Source organism: Cyprinodon variegatus, unplaced genomic scaffold (genome assembly GCF_000732505.1).
Source record: "Cyprinodon variegatus isolate N-32 unplaced genomic scaffold, C_variegatus-1.0 Scaffold1579, whole genome shotgun sequence".
NCBI classification, from domain to species: domain Eukaryota; kingdom Metazoa; phylum Chordata; class Actinopteri; order Cyprinodontiformes; family Cyprinodontidae; genus Cyprinodon; species Cyprinodon variegatus.
Window position 1 is genome coordinate 46077 of NW_015152032.1, and position 21479 is coordinate 67555.

Below are 21479 nucleotides of genomic sequence, written 5' to 3' on the forward strand. Positions count from 1 at the left end.
AGCTAACATGATTTTAATTACACAGAAAGCATAAGTCAGTTAATAAAATGGTATTTCTTACAGTTATTTCTTACTTGCTTATTTATTCAGTTGCTCCTGAAGCTGAGCTGAGTGCTGAGCTGAAGGAGGTCCTGGAGCTAAATGCTGGCACAAACATGAGGCTGTATGCTACCATCAAGGGCCGCCCTACTCCCAAGGTCACCTGGGCAAAGATGAACACCAACATTAAGGACCGTCAGGGCATCGTCATTAAATCTAGCAGCACTGACACAATGGTTATGGTGGAGAAGGTCAACAGATATGATGCTGGAAAATACATTCTGTCTCTAGACAGCCTGGCTGGCATGAAGATGTACACCATTGTTGTCAAAGTTTTTGGTCAGTACAGGAGTTATTCCTGCATGCATCCATCCATTCATACATACTTACAGTACATACTTATGCACATACTTTTGTTATAACATCATAGATACAATGTGAGTCATCTTTTAGAATTGGGTCAAATTTAAAAAAGGTTTTTCCTCTTTCAGATACGCCTGGACCACCAGTCAACTTGATAGTGAAAGAGACATCCAAAGACAGCGCTTACATCCTCTGGGATGCCCCTCTCATTGATGGCGGTTTTGATATTACCCACTACATAGTGGAGAAACGGGACACTGAAAGAAAGGCCTGGTCTGTTGTCTCCAACAACTGCACCAAGACTTCCTTTAAGGTCCCAGACCTGGATGCCGGGCGGTCCTACTGCTTCAGAGTATCAGCCGTCAACCAGCTCGGTACCGGAGAAACGTGTGAAACAGCCGATGCTGTCAGAGCAACAGGTGAGTCGAACCTTAATTGATTAACTTTTTGTAGTAGTTATAAGACAAAATTTTAACAGTGTTTTATTTGTATTCCTTCAGAGGAGCCTGGACCTGTAATGGACTTCAAAACATTACTGGTGACCAAAGACTCGTGTACTCTCAGCTGGAAAAAGCCCCTCACTGACGGTGGAAGTCGCATCATCTGCTATGTACTTGAGGTTCTTAATGGCGATGACAAATACAAGGAGCTTATGAGGTCCAAGAACATGCAGTACAGTGCCAAGGACCTTGTGGAGGGTAGAGAGTATACATATCGGGTCAAAGCAGTCAATGATTCAGGAGAAAGTTCTGCCAAGGAGCTCACTGTTATTGCTAAGGACCAAATTAGTAAGTGTCCATATTTAGAATAAAACGTTATTGTAAAATGAATTTGGGCTTTTAAAATACTTGTCTTTTTTTTTAAGTTCCTCCAAGTTGTGACTTAAGAGAGTTACCCAACATGTGCTACATTGCCAAAGAGGGCAGCACAGTACGTCTGAAGATTCCAGTAGGTGGCAAGCCGACTCCCAAGGTCTCCTGGAAAAAGGGAGATGATGAAGATTTGACAGACACTGGCAGAGTCTGTGCTGAGTCATCTGCAGTCAACACCACCCTCCTAATCAGGGACTGCCAGAGAACGGATGCCTCCAAGTACACCATCACCTTGAGAAATAGTGGTGGCACCAAAGAGTCCACGATCTTCATCAGGTAAGAGTAAAACCTAAATCATGTAGAGATTCTAGTCATAATTAATCATTGGCTACATATAATAAAGATGCAAATGATTATTCTTTGTTGTTTTAGGGTGGTTGGTAAACCTGGCATCCCTGTTGGACCAATAAAATTCAAAGATGTTACCGCTGATGGTGCTACACTTAAGTGGGGTGTTCCTAAGGATGATGGTGGCTCAGAGATTACCAACTACATCCTTGAAAAAAGGGACTCCGTCACCAACATGTGGGTGAACGTTTCTTCCACAGTGGAGACCAATTCAATGAGAGTGACAGGCCTCCATGAGGGCACGGAATACATATTTAGAGTCAGTGCAGAGAACAAATATGGTGTTGGAGAGGGACTAAAGTCTGAGCCTGTGGTTGCAAAACATCCTTTCAGTAAGTGCTTTTTATTTATGTAAACAAAATTATAAGTTATAATATCCAACATTTAACTTATGCTAACTGTTTGACACTTTGAATTTTTTTTTCTACAGATGTACCTGATGCACCACCTCCTCCTCAGATCATGAGTATGCGGCATGATTCTGCATATCTAGCCTGGTCTGACCCCAGAAAGACAGGAGGATCTCCCATTACAGGTGCGGTCCATGTAGGACTTAATCTGAATTCTTTTTAACTGTTAGCTTCGTATATCATCTAGAAATGAAAAAAAAAAAATTCATAAATCTTAATCTCTGTTTTTCCTAAAACGTTCATGCAATGTTCAGGCTACCATGTTGAGTTCAAGGAGAGGAACAGTATGTTATGGAAAAGGGCAAGTCCGTCTGCCTTAAAGATGAAGGAACACAAGGTCACTGGACTAACTGAAGGATTGGAGTATGAGTTTAGAGTAATGGCTATCAACCTGGCTGGAATCGGCAGGCCGAGTGCTCCAACTGATCCGCAAGTGGCCCTAGATCCCATAGGTAAATTTAAAAGAAGCATAGTACCAATAACGTAAACGCTAAACACAGTTATACCAAAGCATTCATTGTTGTTTTACCCAACGTGTAAACAGATGCACCTGGTAAACCGGATGTAATCAGCATTACTAGGAGCAGTGTGACCCTCCAATGGACTGAACCTCAATTTGACGGTGGACACAGGTTGACAGGATACATTGTAGAGAAACGGGATTTGCCTTCAAAGATCTGGGTAAAAGCCAACAATGTGAATGTTGTGGAACCTGCATTTACTGTTGCTGATCTCCAAGAGGGCTGCAAGTATGAGTTCAGGATCAGGGCTAAAAATGCTGCTGGTGCCCTCAGTCCACCATCTGAGCAGACAGATACCATTTTGTGTACAGACGAATATGGTAAGTTAAAAATGAATAACCACACCACACATAAAGAGCTATAGATAAGGTCATTGTAGGTTAAATGTTTCTCATTTCATCCAACAGCTGCACCAACCATTACTATTGATGCTCACGTAAAGGAAGGTCTGACTGTCAGGGCTGGTGATACGATTGTTGTCACTGCAACAAGCATTATAGGAAAACCTGCACCAACATCCTGCTGGTCAAAGGGAGGGAAATACTTCAAACCCTCTGACCTTGTTCAAATTGAAACCACTCAAACATCATCAACTTTGTCTGTAAAATATGCCAGCAGAAAGGATTCTGGAGAATATATCATCACAGCCACCAATCCATTTGGTGTAAAGGAGGAAACCGTCAAGGTCAAAGTTCTAGATGTCCCTAGTGCTCCTGGACCCATTGAATGCAGTGGTGTATCCTCTGAAAAGGTGACTCTTACCTGGACAGCCCCTGCTGAAGATGGAGGGTCATCTATCAAATATTACACCCTGGAGAAGAGGGAAACTAGTCGTTTGCTCTGGACAGTCCTCGAAGAGAAGGTCATTGACTGCCACTATGTGGCTAACAAACTCATCCAGGGTAATGAGTATTTCTTCAGAGTCTCTGCCGTAAACCAGTACGGTGCAAGTGAGCCATCTCACTCTGAAGCTGTCAAGATGGTCGACAGATTTGGTATGTATAGTTAGATTATCTAACCAAGCAGTATACCATTAACAAGCTGGACTGTCTGGTTATATGTATACTTTTGCGTGCATTTGGAAGTAACTAAGTTTTTATTGTAGGTCCCCCTGGTCCACCATCTAGACCAGAAGTAGAGAAAGTTGATGGACATTCAGTTACTTTGACCTGGAGAAGACCAGCTGAAGATGGAGGAAGTGACATTATTGGTTATAGTATTGAGAAGAAGGAAAAGAAAGCGATGCGTTGGGTTAGAGCATCCAAGAAGTCGATTGCAGAGCTCAGTTATGAAGTCACGGGTCTCACTGAGGGTGTTGAGTATGAGTTTCGTGTTCTGGCTGAGAACAAAGCTGGTTTTGGAGAGCCAAGTGAACCATCTATGGCTATCAAAACAATAGTTGCAGCCTGTAAGTAAAGAAATCAAACAATTTTGTCTTTGGAGCACGCACAACTGCATAATTGTTGCTTTTAATATTATGTTAATCTATACAAAAATATGTATTTCTTGCTGAAATCTAACTGCTTATCATATTCCTTTTAGTTGTTCCAGGACCGCCAGTCAATCCAAGAGTTACCGACACAACTAAAACTACTGCTACGCTGAACTGGGGGAAACCTCTGGACAATGGTGGACTTGAAGTCACTGGATATGTAATTGAGCACAGAAAGGATGGAACAGAAGAATGGATTAAGGATACCCCGTCGTCTCCTCTCCGAATCACAGAGTTTGTTGTTCCGGGCTTGGAAACTGGTGCTAAGTACCATTTCAGAATTAGTGCTGTAAATGCCAAGGGATCAGGTGAACCCGCTGAAACGCAGGAATTGGTTGCAATTGTAGAACATGCTGCTGAACCTGATCTAGAATTGGATGTTGAGCTGAGAAGGACCCTTGTTGTCAGAGCTGGTTGTTCGATTCGTCTCTTTGTGCCTATCAAGGGTCGTCCTGCTCCTACAGTCAATTGGAGTAAAGAAGGTGGCCCTGTTCCACGTGCAGTCATTGATAGCACTGAATCTTTCTCAATGCTACTTATTCCAGAGAGTTCAAGAATCGATGCTGGCAAATATGAGATTACCCTTGAAAACTCAGCTGGTAAAAAAAGTGCTGATATTCATGTTAGAGTTTTGGATTCACCTGGACCTCCTCTTAACCTCAAACCAGTAAAGATTGACAAAGACAGTATCACGCTTCAATGGGATATGCCTCTAATTGATGGAGGAGCCAAAATCACAAATTACATAATTGAGAAAAGGGAGTCAACACGCAAGGCGTTTGCTACTGCAATTACAAAGTGCCCAACAACATCAGTTAGAATTAGCGACTTGGGTGAGGGCTGCGAATACTACTTCAGAGTTTCTGCTGAGAATGAGTTTGGCATTGGGGAGGCAGTTGAAACCTCTGATCCAATTCGTGCATCCCAAGCGCCTACTCCTCCAGAAAGCATTATTTCTACTGACATCACAAAGAACTCAGTAAGCCTAGTATGGACCAAACCCAAACATGATGGTGGAAGCAGAATTTCTGGATATGTTCTAGAAGCCAAAAAGAAGGGAACAGACCAGTGGGCACATGTTTCAACAGTGAAGACCTTGGACTTCACTGTGAAGAATCTCAATGAAAATGAGGAGTATATTTTCCATGTCATGGCTGTTAATCAATCTGGCAGAAGTGCTCCTCGTGAGAGCAAACCCATTGTTATCAAAGATTCAACATCTCTACCTGAGTTTGACTTACGTGGTGTTTGTCAGAAAACTGTTATTGCAAAAGCAGGGGATGACATTAAGGTTGAAATCCCAGTCATGGGACGTCCAAGGCCAACAGTTTCTTGGCAGAAGAATGGAGCAGCCCTAAAACTCACACAGAGAATCAATGTAGAATCTACTCCAGCTACTGTTATCATCAGCATAAGTGACTGCAGTAGAGCTGATAGTGGTGTTTACACAATGACAGGGAAGAATATTGTTGGAACTACAACAGACAACATAATCATCAAAGTACACGATATACCTGGACCACCAAAAGGACCAGTAAAGATTGTAGAAATAGCTCGCACCTATTGTGTCTTTTCTTGGGAAGCTCCTGATAATGATGGGGGTATTCCAATTACCAACTATGTTGTTGAAATTAGAGACACCACCTCCCAGACATGGACTGAACTGTCATCCACTGTCATTCGTACAGTGTTCAAAGCCATAAGGTTAACCACTGGATCAGAGTACCAGTTTAGAATAAAAGCTAAAAACAGATATGGTGTTGGACCTCCCATCACATCAGAGGCTGTAGTGGCTGCCTATCCATTCAAAGTACCCGGACCACCAGGAACTCCTAGTGTAGTTGCATTCACCAAAGACTCAATAACAATTGGTTGGAATGAACCTGTCTCTGATGGTGGAAATGAAATAATTGGATATCATGTTGAAAGGAAGGAAAGGAGCAGCATAATATGGCATAAGATCAGCAATAGTCTTGTGAAAGGCAATGTTTTTAAGTCAACAGGACTTGAAGATGGAGTTGCTTATGAATTCCGTGTCTTGGCTGAAAACATGGCAGGAATTGGTAAACCCAGTAAAGCCTCTGAGGCAATACTGGCCTTGGACCCTGTGGATCCCCCAGGTCAGCCTGTTCCAATTTTTGTGAACAACAATGCCATCACTGTTCAGTGGACAAAGCCTGCCTATGATGGTGGCTTTAAGATTACTGGTTACACAGTGGAAAAGAGAGAATTGCCTGCTGGTCGTTGGATGAGAGCAAACTTTATTAACATTATTGAGACAGCATTCACAGTGAGTGGACTGACTCAGGACACCTCATATGAGTTCCGGGTAATAGCTAGAAACTCAGCAGGAGCAGTAAGCATACCATCTGAACCATCTGACCCAATTATTTGCAAAGATGACATAATAGAGCCACGCATTATGGTTGATGCCATCTTCAAGGACACTGTTCTTCTTAAGGCAGGAGAGTCCTTTAAGCTTGAAGCTGATATTGCTGGTCAGCCAATCCCATCTATGACTTGGACAAAGGATGGAAAGGAGGTTGAGAACACAATGAAGCGAGAGGTTAGGTTTACTGAACTAGCAACAGTTCTGACCAACAAGGACTCTGTTAGAGCAGATGGAGGTGAATTTGTTTTGACTGCCACTAATGTTGGTGGATTTGCAAAACATGTCTTCAATGTTAAAGTGCTTGATAGACCTGGACCACCAGTTGGACCCCTAAAAGTGTCTAATGTAACTGCAGACAACTGTGTACTAACCTGGGCCCCACCAACAGATGATGGTGGTGCAAAGATCGAAGGATATGTAGTTGAGAAACGTGAATCAAGTAGACTGGTTTGGACCAATGTTATTTCAGGGCTGCAGGTTACACAACACAAGGTAACCAAGCTTCTCAAAGGGAATGAATACATATTTAGAGTAATGGCTGTAAACAAATATGGCCTTGGGGAATCTCTGGAATCAGAACCCACTATTGCGGACAACCCATATGTGAAACCTGACCCTCCAGAAAATCCTGAAGTGACAGCTATTACTAAAGATTCAATGATTGTAATGTGGCAAGCACCTAAGAGTGATGGTGGAACTCCAATCACCAACTACAGTATTGAAAGGAAAGACAGAGCTGGCCTCAGATGGGTGAAATGTAATATGAGAAAAGTCAAAGACCTGCAGTTCAAGGCAACTGGGCTTACTCCAGGACATGAATATGAATTTAGAATATTTGCTGAGAATGCTGCTGGAGTGAGCATAGCAAGTGTGCCCACTCTATTTTACAGAGCTACTGATGGGCTGTACAAGCCAGGCCCTCCATGCAACCCCAGAATTTTGGATACTACCAAATCTTCAATTACTGTTGCCTGGAACAAACCCGTATATAATGGTGGCTCTGATATAACTGGTTACATTGTTGAGACATGCATCCCATCTGAAAAAGAGGAAGAGGAGGAATGGACCATAGCAACACCTAAGGAAGGTCTCCTCGCAACTTCATTTACCATTACTAATCTGAAAGAAAACCAGGAATATAAGATTAATATTTCTGCCATTAATAGTGAAGGAGTTGGAGAGGCAGCAACTGTTCCAGGAAATCCCAAAGCTGAGGACAGATTGCTCCCTCCTGAAATAGATTTAGATGCTGAGCTCCGCAAAGTGGTCAGTCTGAGGGCTTGCTGCACACTTAGACTGTTTGTCCCAATAAGAGGCAGACCAGCACCTCAGGCTATGTGGTCTAAAGGTGAAGGTGAAGCTGTAGAGAGGGCAACAGTTGACAGCACATCTTCATACACATCACTTGTAATTGAAAATGTCAATAGATTTGACAGTGGAAAATATAACCTCACCATTGAAAACTCATCTGGCTCCAAAACAGTTACAGTCCAAGTCAGGGTTCTTGATACACCAAGTGCCCCACAGAATCTAAAAATCACATCTGTCACAAAGGAAGCTGTCTCTTTAACATGGGACCCCCCAGTGAATGATGGAGGGGTCAAGATTAAGAATTATATAGTTGAAAAACGTGAGTCAACAAGAAAGGCATATGCCACAGTTAACTCCAACTGCCATACTACCTCCTTCACAGTTGACCAGCTGCTAGAGGGGTGCAATTATTACTTTAGAGTCCTGGCTGAAAATGAATATGGTATTGGGTTGCCAATTGAAATGACTGAATCAGTTAAAGTGTCAGAGAAGCCACAGCCACCTGGTAAAATCACACTGAAAGATGTCACCAAAAACAGTGTTACCCTATCTTGGGAAAAGCCAGAACATGATGGGGGTAGCAGAATTGGCTGTTATGTTGTTGAGATTCAGCCTAAAGGTGTGGATAAGTGGACACAGGCTATGATAGTTAAAGACACAGAAGCAACTATCAGTGGACTTAATGCTGGTGAAGAGTATATGTTCCGTGTAGCAGCGAAGAATGAGAAAGGAACCAGTGAACCTCGTCAAATAGGTGTCCCTGTGATAGTCAAAGATCTCATCATTGCACCAGTTGCTAAAATGCTGTTCAACACATTCAGTGTGCTGGCAGGAGAAGAATTGACAGTGGAGGTTCCATATGTGGCACGTCCAAAAGCAGCCGTTACTTGGATGAAAGATGGTCAGGGGCTGAAGAGAACTACCAGAGTCAACTTTGGGGCAACAGACACAATGCTGAACCTTAACATTAAAGAGGCCGCTAAAGATGATGTTGGCAGATACAGTATTACTCTTAGCAATACAGCAGGGGAGACAACAATAAATATTGGCATTGTGGTTCTGGACAAACCTGGCCAGCCAAGGGGGCCTGTCAAAGTGGAGGAGGTCACTTCTGATAGTATTACAATCTCCTGGAATCCACCAGAGTATGACGGTGGATGTACCATTAAAAACTACATTGTGGAAAAAAGAGACACATCCACAACCAATTGGGTGGTAGTATCTCAAAACATTGCAAGAACACAAATTAAGGCTGGCAGGTTGAAGACTGGCTCTGAGTATCAGTTTAGGATTGTTGCCGAAAACAGGTATGGAAAGAGCCCAGCTCTTTCCTCTGAAAGTATTGTTGCTCAGTATCCATACAAGCTCCCAGGACCACCAGGAACACCAAAAATTGCAGCCTGCTCTAAGGACAGCATGGTTGTAATCTGGAATGAACCTGTAAATGATGGCGGAAGTAATATCTTAGGTTACCATCTTGAACGCAAAGAGAGAAACAGCATCTTATGGGTCAAACTTAACAAGTCTCTCATAACGGATCAAACTTTCAAGACCACAGGTCTGGAACCAGGAATGGAGTATGAATTCCGAGTTTATGCTGAAAACATTGTAGGAATAGGTAAAGCAAGCAAAGTATCTGAAGGACATATTGCAAGAGATCCTTGTGATCCTCCAGGCACTCCAGAAGCAACAAAGATCACTAAAGACTCCATAACCATTGTTTGGACAAAGCCTGAATATGACGGTGGTGCAAAGGTAACTGGTTACATTGTTGAAAAGAAGGAGCTTCCTGAGGGTCGTTGGTTAAAGGCAAATTTCACAAATGTCATTGAGACTGAATATGTTGCAACTGGACTTGTGCAGGATAAAGAATATGAGTTTCGGGTTATTGCCAGAAATGCGGCTGGTGTCTTTAGTCTTCCTTCATACAGCACTGGCCCTATTACCGCCAGGGATGAGATTGAACCACCACGGATCAGCATTGATCCTGAATACACACAGACGCTTGTGGTTAATGCTGGAGAAAACTTCAAAATTGATGCTGATGTTCATGGAAAGCCGTTGCCTTCTATTCACTGGCTGAGGGGAGAACAGGAACTCAGCAACACTATTCATAGAGAAATTAAGAACACACCGACTAAAGCTTTCATGTTTGTAAAGGAATCTAAACTTTCAGATGGAGGCCAATACACACTGTTGCTAAGAAATCCAGGAGGAGAGAAAGCTACTCAAATCAATGTTGTCATTCTTGATAAACCTGGGGAACCACAAGGGCCTCTTGTTGTTACAGGAGTAACCAAAGACCATTGTTCTCTTGCATGGAAACCACCAATTCAAGATGGTGGTAGCAAAATATCTCACTATATCGTTGAGAGAAGAGAGACAAGCCGGCTTGTTTGGACTGTTGTTGATCCAAAAGTACAAAATATTTGTCTCAAAGTAAATAAGCTTCTTGAAGGAGATGAATATATCTTCAGAGTTCATGCCGTTAATCAGTTTGGAGTGGGTGCACCACTTGAGTCTGCTCCTGTTATAATTAAAGATCCATATGTTCTACCTGGAACACCAAAAAATCTGGAAGTTTCAGATGTTAAAAAGGATTCAATGGTGCTCAGCTGGGAAGCTCCTTCTGAGGATGGTGGATGTCCAATTACTGGATACATAATTGAGAAGCATGACAAAGAAGGAGTGAGATGGACAAGATGCAACAGGCAAACAGTTACAGATCTGACTTTTAAAGTAACTGGACTCTTGGAAAGTCATATTTATGAATTCAGAGTTGCTGCTGAAAATTCAGTGGGCATTGGTGAGCCAAGCACCCCAACTGTTTTCTACAAAGCTCTTGATCCCATCTTCCGACCAGGCCCACCACAAAACCCCAAGGTCACTGACACAACAAAGTCATCAGTATTTCTGTCATGGGGGAAGCCTGTATGTGATGGAGGCTGTGAAATTCAGTCATACATTGTTGAGTGTAGCATTGCTACAGAGCCAGTGGTGCAACCTGATGCCCCAGATGAATCAGTCTCTGCCACCGATGTATCTGCTGAGGAATGGATAATTTGCACTCCCCCAACAGGTGTAAAGACAACTAAATTTGAAGTAAAAAATTTGAAGGAAAACCAGGCATACAAATTTAGAGTGTGTGCCATAAACAAGGTAGGAGTGGGTGAACATGCAGATGTCTCTGGAGCTGTGGTTGCGCAGGATAGGACAGAGGAACCAGATCTTGACATTGACCCAGAACTTAGAAAGATTGTGACCATCAAAGCTGGTGCTTCCCTTAGACTATTTATCCCCATTAAAGGAAGACCCACTCCTACTATTAAGTGGGACAAAGATGAAGCACCCCTCAAAGAGACTGCTCAGGTTGAAATAACCAGCAGTTATACATCACTTGTTATTGATAAAATGAGCAGAAATGACAGTGGAAAATATACAGTTACTGCTCAGAACTCCAGTGGAACCAAGTCTGCATTTGTTGTTGTCCGTGTCCTAGATACACCCAGTGCCCCTGTTGATCTTAAAGTAGAGGAGATTACAAACCAGTCAGTAACACTGGCATGGAAGCCACCTCTTTTAGATGGTGGGTCCAAAATCAAGAATTACATTATTGAAAAGAGAGAAAGCACTCGTAAAACGTATGCAGCTGCTGTAACAAATTGTCATACTCTTTCCTGTAAGATTGAATCCCTCCAAGAAGGCTGTAGTTACTACTTCAGAGTCCTTGCTGAAAATACTTTTGGTGTTGGCCTACCAGCATCAACAGTAGACCCTCTTAAGGTTTCAGAAGTGCCCCAATCTCCAAGGAATTTGATTGTTACAGATCAGACAAAAACAAGCATCTCCTTGGCATGGGAGAGGCCAGAATATGATGGTGGGAGCAGAGTTCAAAAATACCTGCTTGAAGTAAAGTTGAAGGGCCAGGATAAATGGTCTGCTGTAAACACATTTAAGACAATGGAAACTACAGTGTCCAAACTGAACCCAGGAAATGAATATCTCTTTCAAGTTACTGCAATCAACGACAAAGGAAAGAGTGACCCAAGGGTTCTTGCTGGTCCAGTGATGACCAAGGATCTAGTCTTTGAGCCAGATATCCGTCCTGCATTCAGCAGTTACAGTGTTCATGTTGGTAAAGACATGAACATTGATATTCCCATCTTTGGACGCCCTAAACCAACAATTGTATGGACCAAGGATGGAGCCCCTTTGAAGTTTACCACCAGAGTCAATATTCACAATACATCCACACATACAACTTTAAGCATTAAGGAGGCAGCAAGTGATGATATTGGTATGTATACCATAACTGCCACTAACTCAGCAGGAAAGAAAGAAAGTGCAATCGAAATAATTGTACTTGACAAACCTGGTCCTCCATCTGGTCCAGTGAGATTTGATGAAATCACAACGCAAAGTGTAACAATTTCATGGGACCCACCGAAATACATTGGTGGATGCCAAATCTCAAACTACATTGTACAAAAAAGAGATACTAATGCAACAACATGGGAGAATGTGAGCAGTAACTGTGCTAGAACAACCATCAAAGTTTCTAGACTAAAGACTGGAGCTGAGTACCAGTTCAGGATTATTGCACAGAACCGCTATGGAAAGAGTCAAGGTCTAGATTCATCAGCAGTAGTGGCTCAATATCCTTACAGAGAACCAGGCCCACCAGGTACTCCCTTTATCACTTCTCTCTCCAGAGACCACCAAATTGTTGAGTGGCATGAGCCTATAACAGATGGAGGTAGTCCTGTTTTGGGTTACCATCTCGAAAGGAAGGAGAGAAATAGTATTCTCTGGGTCAAGATTAACAAGACACTTATTCATGGAACTACTTTCAAGAGTCATCCTTTGGACGAGGGTATCGAATATGAATATAGGGTTTATGCTGAAAATATTGTTGGTATCGGCAGAAGCAGTAAGATTTCAGAGGGCTGCTTTGCTCGTGACCCATGTGATCCCCCTGGCACACCAGAGGCCATCCATGTGACCAAAGATAGTATTGTTATTCAGTGGACTAAACCTGAATATGATGGAGGCAGTAATATCACCGGCTACCTTATAGAAAAACGAGATCTGCCAGAAGGCAGGTGGGTGAGGGCAAACTTTACAAATGTGATAGAGACCCAATTTACTGCTACTGGTCTTACTGAAAATGCACAGTATGACTTTAGAGTTTTTGCTAAAAATGCTGTTGGGACAGTCAGCAAGCCATCATACAACAGTGGACCTATCATAGCAAGTGACAATGTTGAGGCCCCTAAGTACTCAATCGATCCTGCCTTTACCAAAACTGTTATAATAAATGCTGGAGAGACATTCAAGTTGGATGCAGATGTCCATGGTAAGCCACTACCTTCAATCCAGTGGTTTAAGGATGATAAGCCTATTGAGAATACAATCAGGCTAGAGATCAAAAACACAGAAAACCATGCAATGATCATGGTCAAGGACTGTGTTAGAGTTGATGGTGGAACTTACACCCTTCTGCTGACCAATGGAGCTGGCAGTGAAACTGTTCCATTTAAGGTTTTGGTCCTGGATAAGCCTAGTCCATGTGAAGGACCTCTCCATGTCACTGGAGTAGCTGAGGACAGATGCACACTGGCATGGCGGGCACCATTACATGATGGAGGTAGTGCTGTTACACATTATATCATTGAGAGGAGAGAGACAAGTCGTCTAGCTTGGACTCTTGTTTCTAACACTTGTAACACCACATGCTACAAAGTTACCAAATTACTGGAGAGCAATGAGTATATCTTTCGGGTAATGGCAGTTAACCATCATGGAGTCAGTGAGGCACTTGAGTCTGATGCAGTTACTATGAGGAATCCATTCATTCCACCTGGTTCACCTCACATTGAAGATGTATCCAACATTGCCCATGATGGCATGACTATAACTTGGTCTGCTCCTGAAACTGATGGTGGCAGTGAGATTATCAGTTATATAATTGAAAAGAAGGACAGAGCTGGAATCAAGTGGACCAGATGTAACAGACAAAAAGTTACTGATCTATCATACAGAGTTACAGGCCTAACCACAGGCCATGAGTACGAATTCAGGGTATCTGCTGAAAATATTGTAGGAATAGGAGAACCAAGCCTTCCAAGTTCATATTACAAGGCATCTGATCCGAAGTACAAACCTGGTGCTCCAACATATCTTAATGTAATTGACTCCACAAAAACCTCCATTACAGTTTCTTGGGGAAAGCCTTTGACTGATGGAGGTAGTGCCATTCAAGGCTACATTGTTGAAGTATGCCAAGCTGAAAAGGAAGAATGGGCAATGGTTACCCCCCCTACTGGCCTACGTGTTAACAAGTATGAGATTCCCAAACTTACTGAGGGCCAGGAGTACAAAATTCAAGTTTGTGCTTTGAACAAAATGGGAGTTGGTGAACCAGTTGTTCTTTCTGGAACAGCGAAACCAGAGGAAAGGACAGATCCACCACAAATCCATCTTGATTCTGAGCTGAGAAAAGGCATCACAATAAAAGCTGGTGGATCTGTAAGAATTTATGTTCCTTTTAAGGGAAGGCCAATACCAGAAATTAAATGGACAAAGGATGATGGAGATCTTTCTGAGAAGGCTGTGGTTGAGAAAGCAGTGAATTTCACGCAACTCTCTATTGACTGTTGTGACAGACATGACTCAGGAAAATACACCTTAAGCTTAACCAATAGCAGTGGCTGTGTCTCTGAATTTGTTTCTGTAAAAGTGCTGGACACACCTGGATCCCCACAGAACCTTGTTGTTAAAGATATCAGAAAGGATTCTGTTACTCTTGTATGGGACGCACCAGTGATTGATGGAGGTTCAAAAATCAAGAATTATGTCATTGATAAGCGTGAATCGACCAGGAAAGCATATGCAAATGTTTCAACAAAATGCACCAAGACAACATTTAAGGTTGAAAATTTAATTGAAGGAGCTATGTACTACTTCAGAGTCATGGCTGAGAATGAATATGGAATAGGTCAGGCTGTAGAAACAAAAACTGCTTCAAAGGCGTCTGAAGTACCACTCCCTGTTGGAAAAGTTTTCCTTACAGATGTCACCAAAAACAGTGCCACTCTGGCCTGGGAGAAACCTGAACATGATGGTGGCAGCAGGATTGGTGGCTACCTCATTGAGATGCAGCCTAAAGGCACAGATAAGTGGGGAGTTGCAGCAAACCCAAAGACTTGTGAGGGAACTGTTGTAGGCCTAACGGCAGGAACAGAATACTTGTTCAGGATCATTGCATACAATGAGAAAGGAAAGAGTGAGCCAAAGGCACTTGCTGCTCCAGTGATTGCAAATGACATGACCATAGAACCAAGCATCAAGATGCAATTTAATACTTACAGTGTGTTAGCTGGAAAAGATCTTAAACTGGAGTTCCCTGTACTCGGCAGGCCCAAACCAAAAGTCAGCTGGACAAAGGATGGCCAGGCTTTAAAAGTGACATCAAGAGTTAATGTTTTTAACACTCCATTAACAACCGGAATTCAGATTACGGAGGCCTGCAAAGATGACTTTGGCAAATATTCTCTTACTGCAACAAGCACTGTCAGCACCATCACAGAAGATATAACTATTATTATCCTGGACAAGCCTGGTCCACCAAAGGGTCCAGTCAAAGTGGTGGAAGTGAGCAACACTTTTGTCCATCTGTCATGGGAGCCCCCAGTTTACACTGGTGGTTGTCAAGTTAAGAACTATATTGTGGAAAAGAGAGATACCACCACCCAAACCTGGCAGACAGTTGTTACACAGCTAGCCAGAACAGCTTTCAAGGTAACAAAGTTAAAGACTGGTGCCGAATATCAGTTTAGAATCATAGCTGAAAACAGATATGGAAAGAGTGCGGCACTTGACTCCAAGGCTATTGTAGTACAGTATCCTTACAAACCACCAGGGCCTCCTGGAACACCACGTGTTAAATCTGCAACTAAGGAAATGATGATCATTGAATGGAATGAGCCAGTCACTGATGGTGGAAGTGCAATTATTGGTTACCATCTAGAAAGTAAAGAGAGAAGTAGTATCCTCTGGAACAAGCTAAACAAGACTCGTATTACAGATACTCAGTTCAAGACCTGCAATCTTGAGGAGGGGATTGGTTATGAATTCAGAGTGTATGCTGAAAATATTGTTGGTATTGGCCGCTGCAGTAAGGTCTCAGAGTCCTTTGTTGCCCGTGATCCATGTGATCCTCCTGGTGCTCCAGAAGCTGTATCTATTAGTAAAAATCAAATAAAAATTCAGTGGACGAAACCTCAGTATGATGGTGGTAGTAAAGTTAATGGATACATTGTAGAGATTAAAGATCTCTCTTCACCTGAGGATCGCTGGATAAGATCCAACTTTACTAACATAATTGAGACTGAGTATACAGTTACTGGTCTGACAGAGAATGCGCAGTATGAATTCAGAGTTATTGCAAGGAATGCTGCCGGAGTCTTCAGTGAACCATCAGACAGCTCTGGACCTATAACTGTAACTGATGAAATTGAAGCACCAAGGGCCTCAATGGACCCCAAATACAAGGATATAATTGTTGTTAATGCTGGGGAGACTTTGATTTTTGATGCAGACATTTATGGCTCTCCACAACCTGAGGTCGTCTGGCTTAAAGAGGGCAAAGAAATGGAGAAAGCTAGGCGCATTGAAGTTAAAACTACACAGAAACTTTCGGCTATGACCATAAAGGATGTTACTAAACTGGATAGTGGTCATTATGACCTTGTTCTCAAAAATCTTGGTGGTACAAAAACCTTCCCCATCACTGTTAAAGTCCTTGACAAACCAGGACCACCCTTTGGACCCATTAAAGTGACTGGAGTCATGGCTGACAGATGCATTCTGTCCTGGTCTGAACCAGCTCTGGATGGTGGAGCTAGTATCAGCCACTATGTTTTGGAGAAGAGAGAAACGAGCAGGTTGTCCTGGACCATAGCTGCACAAAATGTAAAAAGCCTGTACCATAAAGTCACAAATTTACTTCCAGGAAATGAGTACATTTTCAGAGTAAGGGCAGTCAACAAATTTGGTGCTGGTGATTATCTTCAGAGTGAACCTATTATTGCACGCAATCCATACAAACCACCAAGTGCTCCTGGAACCCCCGAAGCAAGTCAAATCACAAGGGACTCCATGGTTCTATCTTGGACAGCTCCAGAAAACAATGGTGGAGTTGACATTCAAGGCTATCACCTTGAAAAACGTGACAAAGATAGTGTGAGATGGACAAAATGCAACAGGCAAATTTTGAAAGACACACACTTCAAGGTCACTGGTCTTATGCCCGATCACTTTTATGAGTTCCGCGTTGCTGCTGAGAATGAGACTGGAATAGGGGACCTGAGCGAACTGTCCCTTTTCTATAGAGCATGTGATGCCACAACACCGCCTGGACCTCCACGCCACCCAAAAGTGACAGATTACACAAAGTCTTCTGTGTGTCTTTCCTGGGGAAAACCTAACTTTGACGGTGGAGCATACATCAAGGGATACATTGTTGAAATGAGAGAGTATACACCACAACCTGAATTAACTGAGGAAGCAGAAGTTGCACCAGCAATAGAGGCACCCGTTGAAAAAGAATGGACCATGTGTACGCCACCTACAGGTATACAAGTCACTAAAATCACCATCACAGATCTTAAGGAGGGTGGAGAATATCAGTTCCGTGTCTGTGCCATCAACTCAGAAGGAGTTGGGGAGGCAGCTAATGTTCATGGCACAGTTGTAACCTCTGACAGAGCAGATGCACCAGAGATGGAGTTGGATGCTGACCTAAGAAAGGTGGTGTCTGTCCGGGCTGGTGGAACACTACGTTTGTTTGTACCCATTAGAGGGAGACCTAACCCATCTGTGAAATGGGAGAAACTTGAGAGTACTCTAACAGACCGTGCTGCAATCGATACTACTTCTTCATACACCATGCTTGTAATTGACAATGTAAACCGCTTTGACAGTGGGAAATATTCGTTAACATTGGAGAACACCAGTGGCACAAAATCGGCTGTCATTTCAGTACGAGTGCTTGACACACCAAGTGCACCACAAAACTTTGCTGTTAAGGAGCTCAAGAAGGATTCAGTCACTCTGGCCTGGGATACACCAGTTAACGATGGCGGTGCAAAAATTACAAATTACATTGTGGAAAAGAGGGAGTCAGTGAGGAAGGCCTACACAACTGTGACTAGCAACTGCATTGCAAACTCATTCAAAATTGAAGACCTGCCTGAGGGCGGAAAATTCTACTTCAGAGTCTGTGCCGTCAATGCGTATGGTCAGGGGCAGACAGTTGAAACCAAAGAGATCAAAGTATCTGAAGTGCCTCAACCACCAAACAAGATCTCTCTTGTGGATGTAACAAAGACCAGTGTATCCCTTGCCTGGGAGAAACCTACTCATGATGGTGGAAGCAAAGTCATGTGCTACAATGTAGAATTCAAACCTAAGCATGGTGACAAATGGGGCACAGCATGCACAGTCAAAGTACCAGAAGCAACTATTCCAAATCTGAATCCCAATGAAGCATATCTGTTCAGAGTTGTTGCAATCAATGAGATGGGAAAAAGTGAGCCAAAGGATCTTGGACTGCCTGTGGTTGCAAAAGATATTGCAATAGAACCATCAGTACATTTATTGTTTACAACATATAGTGTCAAGGCTGGGGATGATCTCACACTTGAAGTTCCCATAAGAGGCAGGCCAAAGCCTGTTGTATCATGGAAGAAGGATACCCTTCCATTGAAGCAAACTTCATCAGTAACAATCATTAATACAGCAACCTCATCTAAAATCATTTTTAAAGGAGCTAACAAAGAACATGTTGGAAAATATGAAATCACCTTGGCCAACACTGCTGGAACTGTAACAGCTAGTATTGGAGTTGTTGTCCTAGACAAGCCAGGTCGACCTAAAGGTATTAAGGTTGATGCCGTTACTTCAGATAGTATTACACTATCCTGGTCCCCACCAGAATATGATGGTGGTTGCTCCATCAGCAACTATATTGTTGAGAAGAGAGATACAAACACACAAGAGTGGCAAATGGTAGCAAGTAATGTGGCTAGAACATCATTCAAAGCTGGTCGCCTAACGCAAGGGGCAGAGTATCAATTCCGCATCTATGCAGTTAACCGTTATGGAAAGAGCAGCTCTCTTGATTCTCCTGGAATTACTGCTCAATATAACTTCAAACAGCCTGGACCTCCTTCAACTCCTATTGTAAAACTGGCTACCAAGTCATACATGTTGGTGACCTGGAATGAGCCAGTCACTGATGGGGGAAGTCCTGTTCTAGGCTATCATTTGGAGAGGAAGGAACGTTCAAGCATTCTTTGGACAAAGATGAACAGAGGAATGATCAAAGACACAGAATACAAAGTCAATGGTATTGAAGAGGGAATGCTCTATGAATACCGTGTATATGCAGAAAATATTGCTGGTATTGGTAAATGCAGCAAGGCCTGTGAGGCTGTTGCAGCGAGAGATCCCTGTGATCCTCCAGGCACACCCGTGGTTACTGCTATTACAAGAACATCTGTATCTTTGTCTTGGGAAAAACCAGAGTATGATGGCGGCTCAAAGGTTTCCGGATACATTATTGAACGAAGGGACCTCCCTGAAGGTAGATGGACAAGGTGTAACTTCACCAATGTGCCAGAGACCCACTACAATGCTACCGGCCTCACAGAAAACAGCCAATATGATTTCCGTGTCATTGCTAAGAATGCAGCTGGACAGTTCAGTATGCCATCATACAACACAGGCCCTATTACTGTTAAAGATGACGTAGATCCACCACGCATCATGATGGATGTCAAGTTTAGAGAGACTGTGTTTGTGAAGGCGGGAGAAACTCTAAAGATCAATGCTGACCTTGCTGGACGTCCTGCCCCTGTCGTCTGCTGGACAAAAGATGGCAAAGAGATTGAGTTAAGAGCAAGGATTCAGATTGTTACCACAGATACAAGCACTTCTGTCGTTGTAAAGGACTGTATCAGGAGAGATTCTGGACAGTATTTGCTAACTCTACAGAACATTGGTGGAATAGTCACTATGCCAATAAACTGTGTGATAATTGATAAACCAGCTCCCCCTGCAGGCCCTCTTCAGATCACTGGTCTTACAGCTGAGGAGTGCACTTTGTCATGGGGTCCTTCTCAAGAAACTGGTGGTGCTAATATCACACATTATGTTGTTGAGAAGCGTGAGACCAGTCGTTTGGCATGGACATTAGTTAAGGGTGATGTCACAAAAACCTACTTTAAGGTCACAGGTCTACTTAAGGGCAATGAATATATCTTTAGAGTTCTAGCGGTTAACAAGCATGGAGTTGGCGAGGCTCTTGAAAGTGAGGCTATAAAAATAACTGATCCATACACAATTCCAGCTGCCCCAGTTGGTGTTGATGTGACCTACATAACAGGAGATTCAATGACCCTCACCTGGTGTAAGCCAGCCAGTGATGGAGGCAGTCCCATCATTGGATATGTAGTTGAGCGGCGTGAGAAGACCGGCATGCGATGGGTCCGTGTGAACAGAGCTCTAGTTGAGGAGGTTACCTTGGTGGTGACAAAACTTCGCAAGGGTTGTGAGTATGACTTCAGAGTCTATGCTGAAAATGCAGCTGGCCTGAGTCCTGCCAGTGATCCATCTGCAACCTTCAGAGCACTAGATCCTCTGGTTGTTCCCTCTCGTCCAACCAAACCAAAGATTATAGATTCAACCAAAGACACTGTCTCTATCCTTTGGAAACCACCAACAAATGATGGTGGTACAGCCATCTTAGGATATAGTGTGGAATACAGAGAATTTATTCCTAAACCAGAGCCAGAAGATGAGGAGGAAGATGAAGAGGAATATGAGGAGGAAGAGGCACCTGAATCGCCTGAAGAACTAGCCAGATGGGTTGAGGCAATTCCTCTTACCAAAAGCTTGGAATTCACAGTCACGGGACTAAAGACAGATGTAGAGTATGAATTCTGTGTAAAGGCAATTAATAAAATTGGAAGCAGTGTGCGAAGCCCTTATTCAGATCCAGCTGCAGCAGCAGATAGAACGTCAGAACCGTCTTTCGATGCTGATATTGAGATGCGTAAGGTTCTTGTAGTAAAACACGGAACATCTTTTACCCTTAATGTGCCATTCAAGGGGAAACCAGCACCATTGGTTGAATGGAGCAGAGAAGGTGTAGATCTAACAGCAAGAGGAATGATTGAATCAACAGAATCCAGCACATCACTGACTATTGAGAAGTCAACTAGGAATGACTCTGGAGAGTACTGTGTCACTATTGAATCACCACTGGGTAAAGCAACTTTGCCAATGGTGGTAAAAGTGCTCGACTCCCCTGGACCCCCAGTCAATGTTAAAGTTTCATCCGTAACCAGGGATTCTGCAACACTGATGTGGGAGGCTCCAGAAAACGATGGTGGTGATGCAGTAAAAGCCTACCATGTTGAGAAACGTGAGGCAAGTAAGAAGGCCTGGGTGACTGTAACCAGCAACTGTCATGCTTTGACCTACAAGGTGGAAGACTTGCAGGAGGGAGCTGTCTATTACTTCAGAGTTATAGCAGAAAATGAAAATGGAGTGGGTGTACCTCAAGAGGCCAAGGGAGGAACAAAGATTACAGGTATATATATATAAATATAAATGGGTGTATATACATATATAGGATAGATTAATCAATCACAAACGTGTGACTTT

At 43.0% G+C, this 21479-nt stretch overlaps 1 protein-coding gene across 1 annotated transcript in view; it reads left to right on the top strand.

Annotated features, from left to right (window-relative positions):
- The window catches only part of LOC107103971 (titin-like), a gene marked incomplete at its 5' end in the record, with an annotated part of 93910 nt that overhangs the window by 45694 nt on the left and 26737 nt on the right, over positions 1-21479 (top strand). Inside the window, 11 exons of the mRNA XM_015403845.1 lie at positions 91-378; positions 531-821; positions 903-1190; positions 1268-1550; positions 1647-1954; positions 2053-2157; positions 2287-2484; positions 2577-2873; positions 2961-3548; positions 3659-3961; positions 4096-21405. Coding sequence (XP_015259331.1) covers positions 91-378; positions 531-821; positions 903-1190; positions 1268-1550; positions 1647-1954; positions 2053-2157; positions 2287-2484; positions 2577-2873; positions 2961-3548; positions 3659-3961; positions 4096-21405 — 20259 coding nt within the window. The remainder of the gene's footprint in view (positions 1-90; positions 379-530; positions 822-902; positions 1191-1267; positions 1551-1646; positions 1955-2052; positions 2158-2286; positions 2485-2576; positions 2874-2960; positions 3549-3658; positions 3962-4095; positions 21406-21479) is intronic.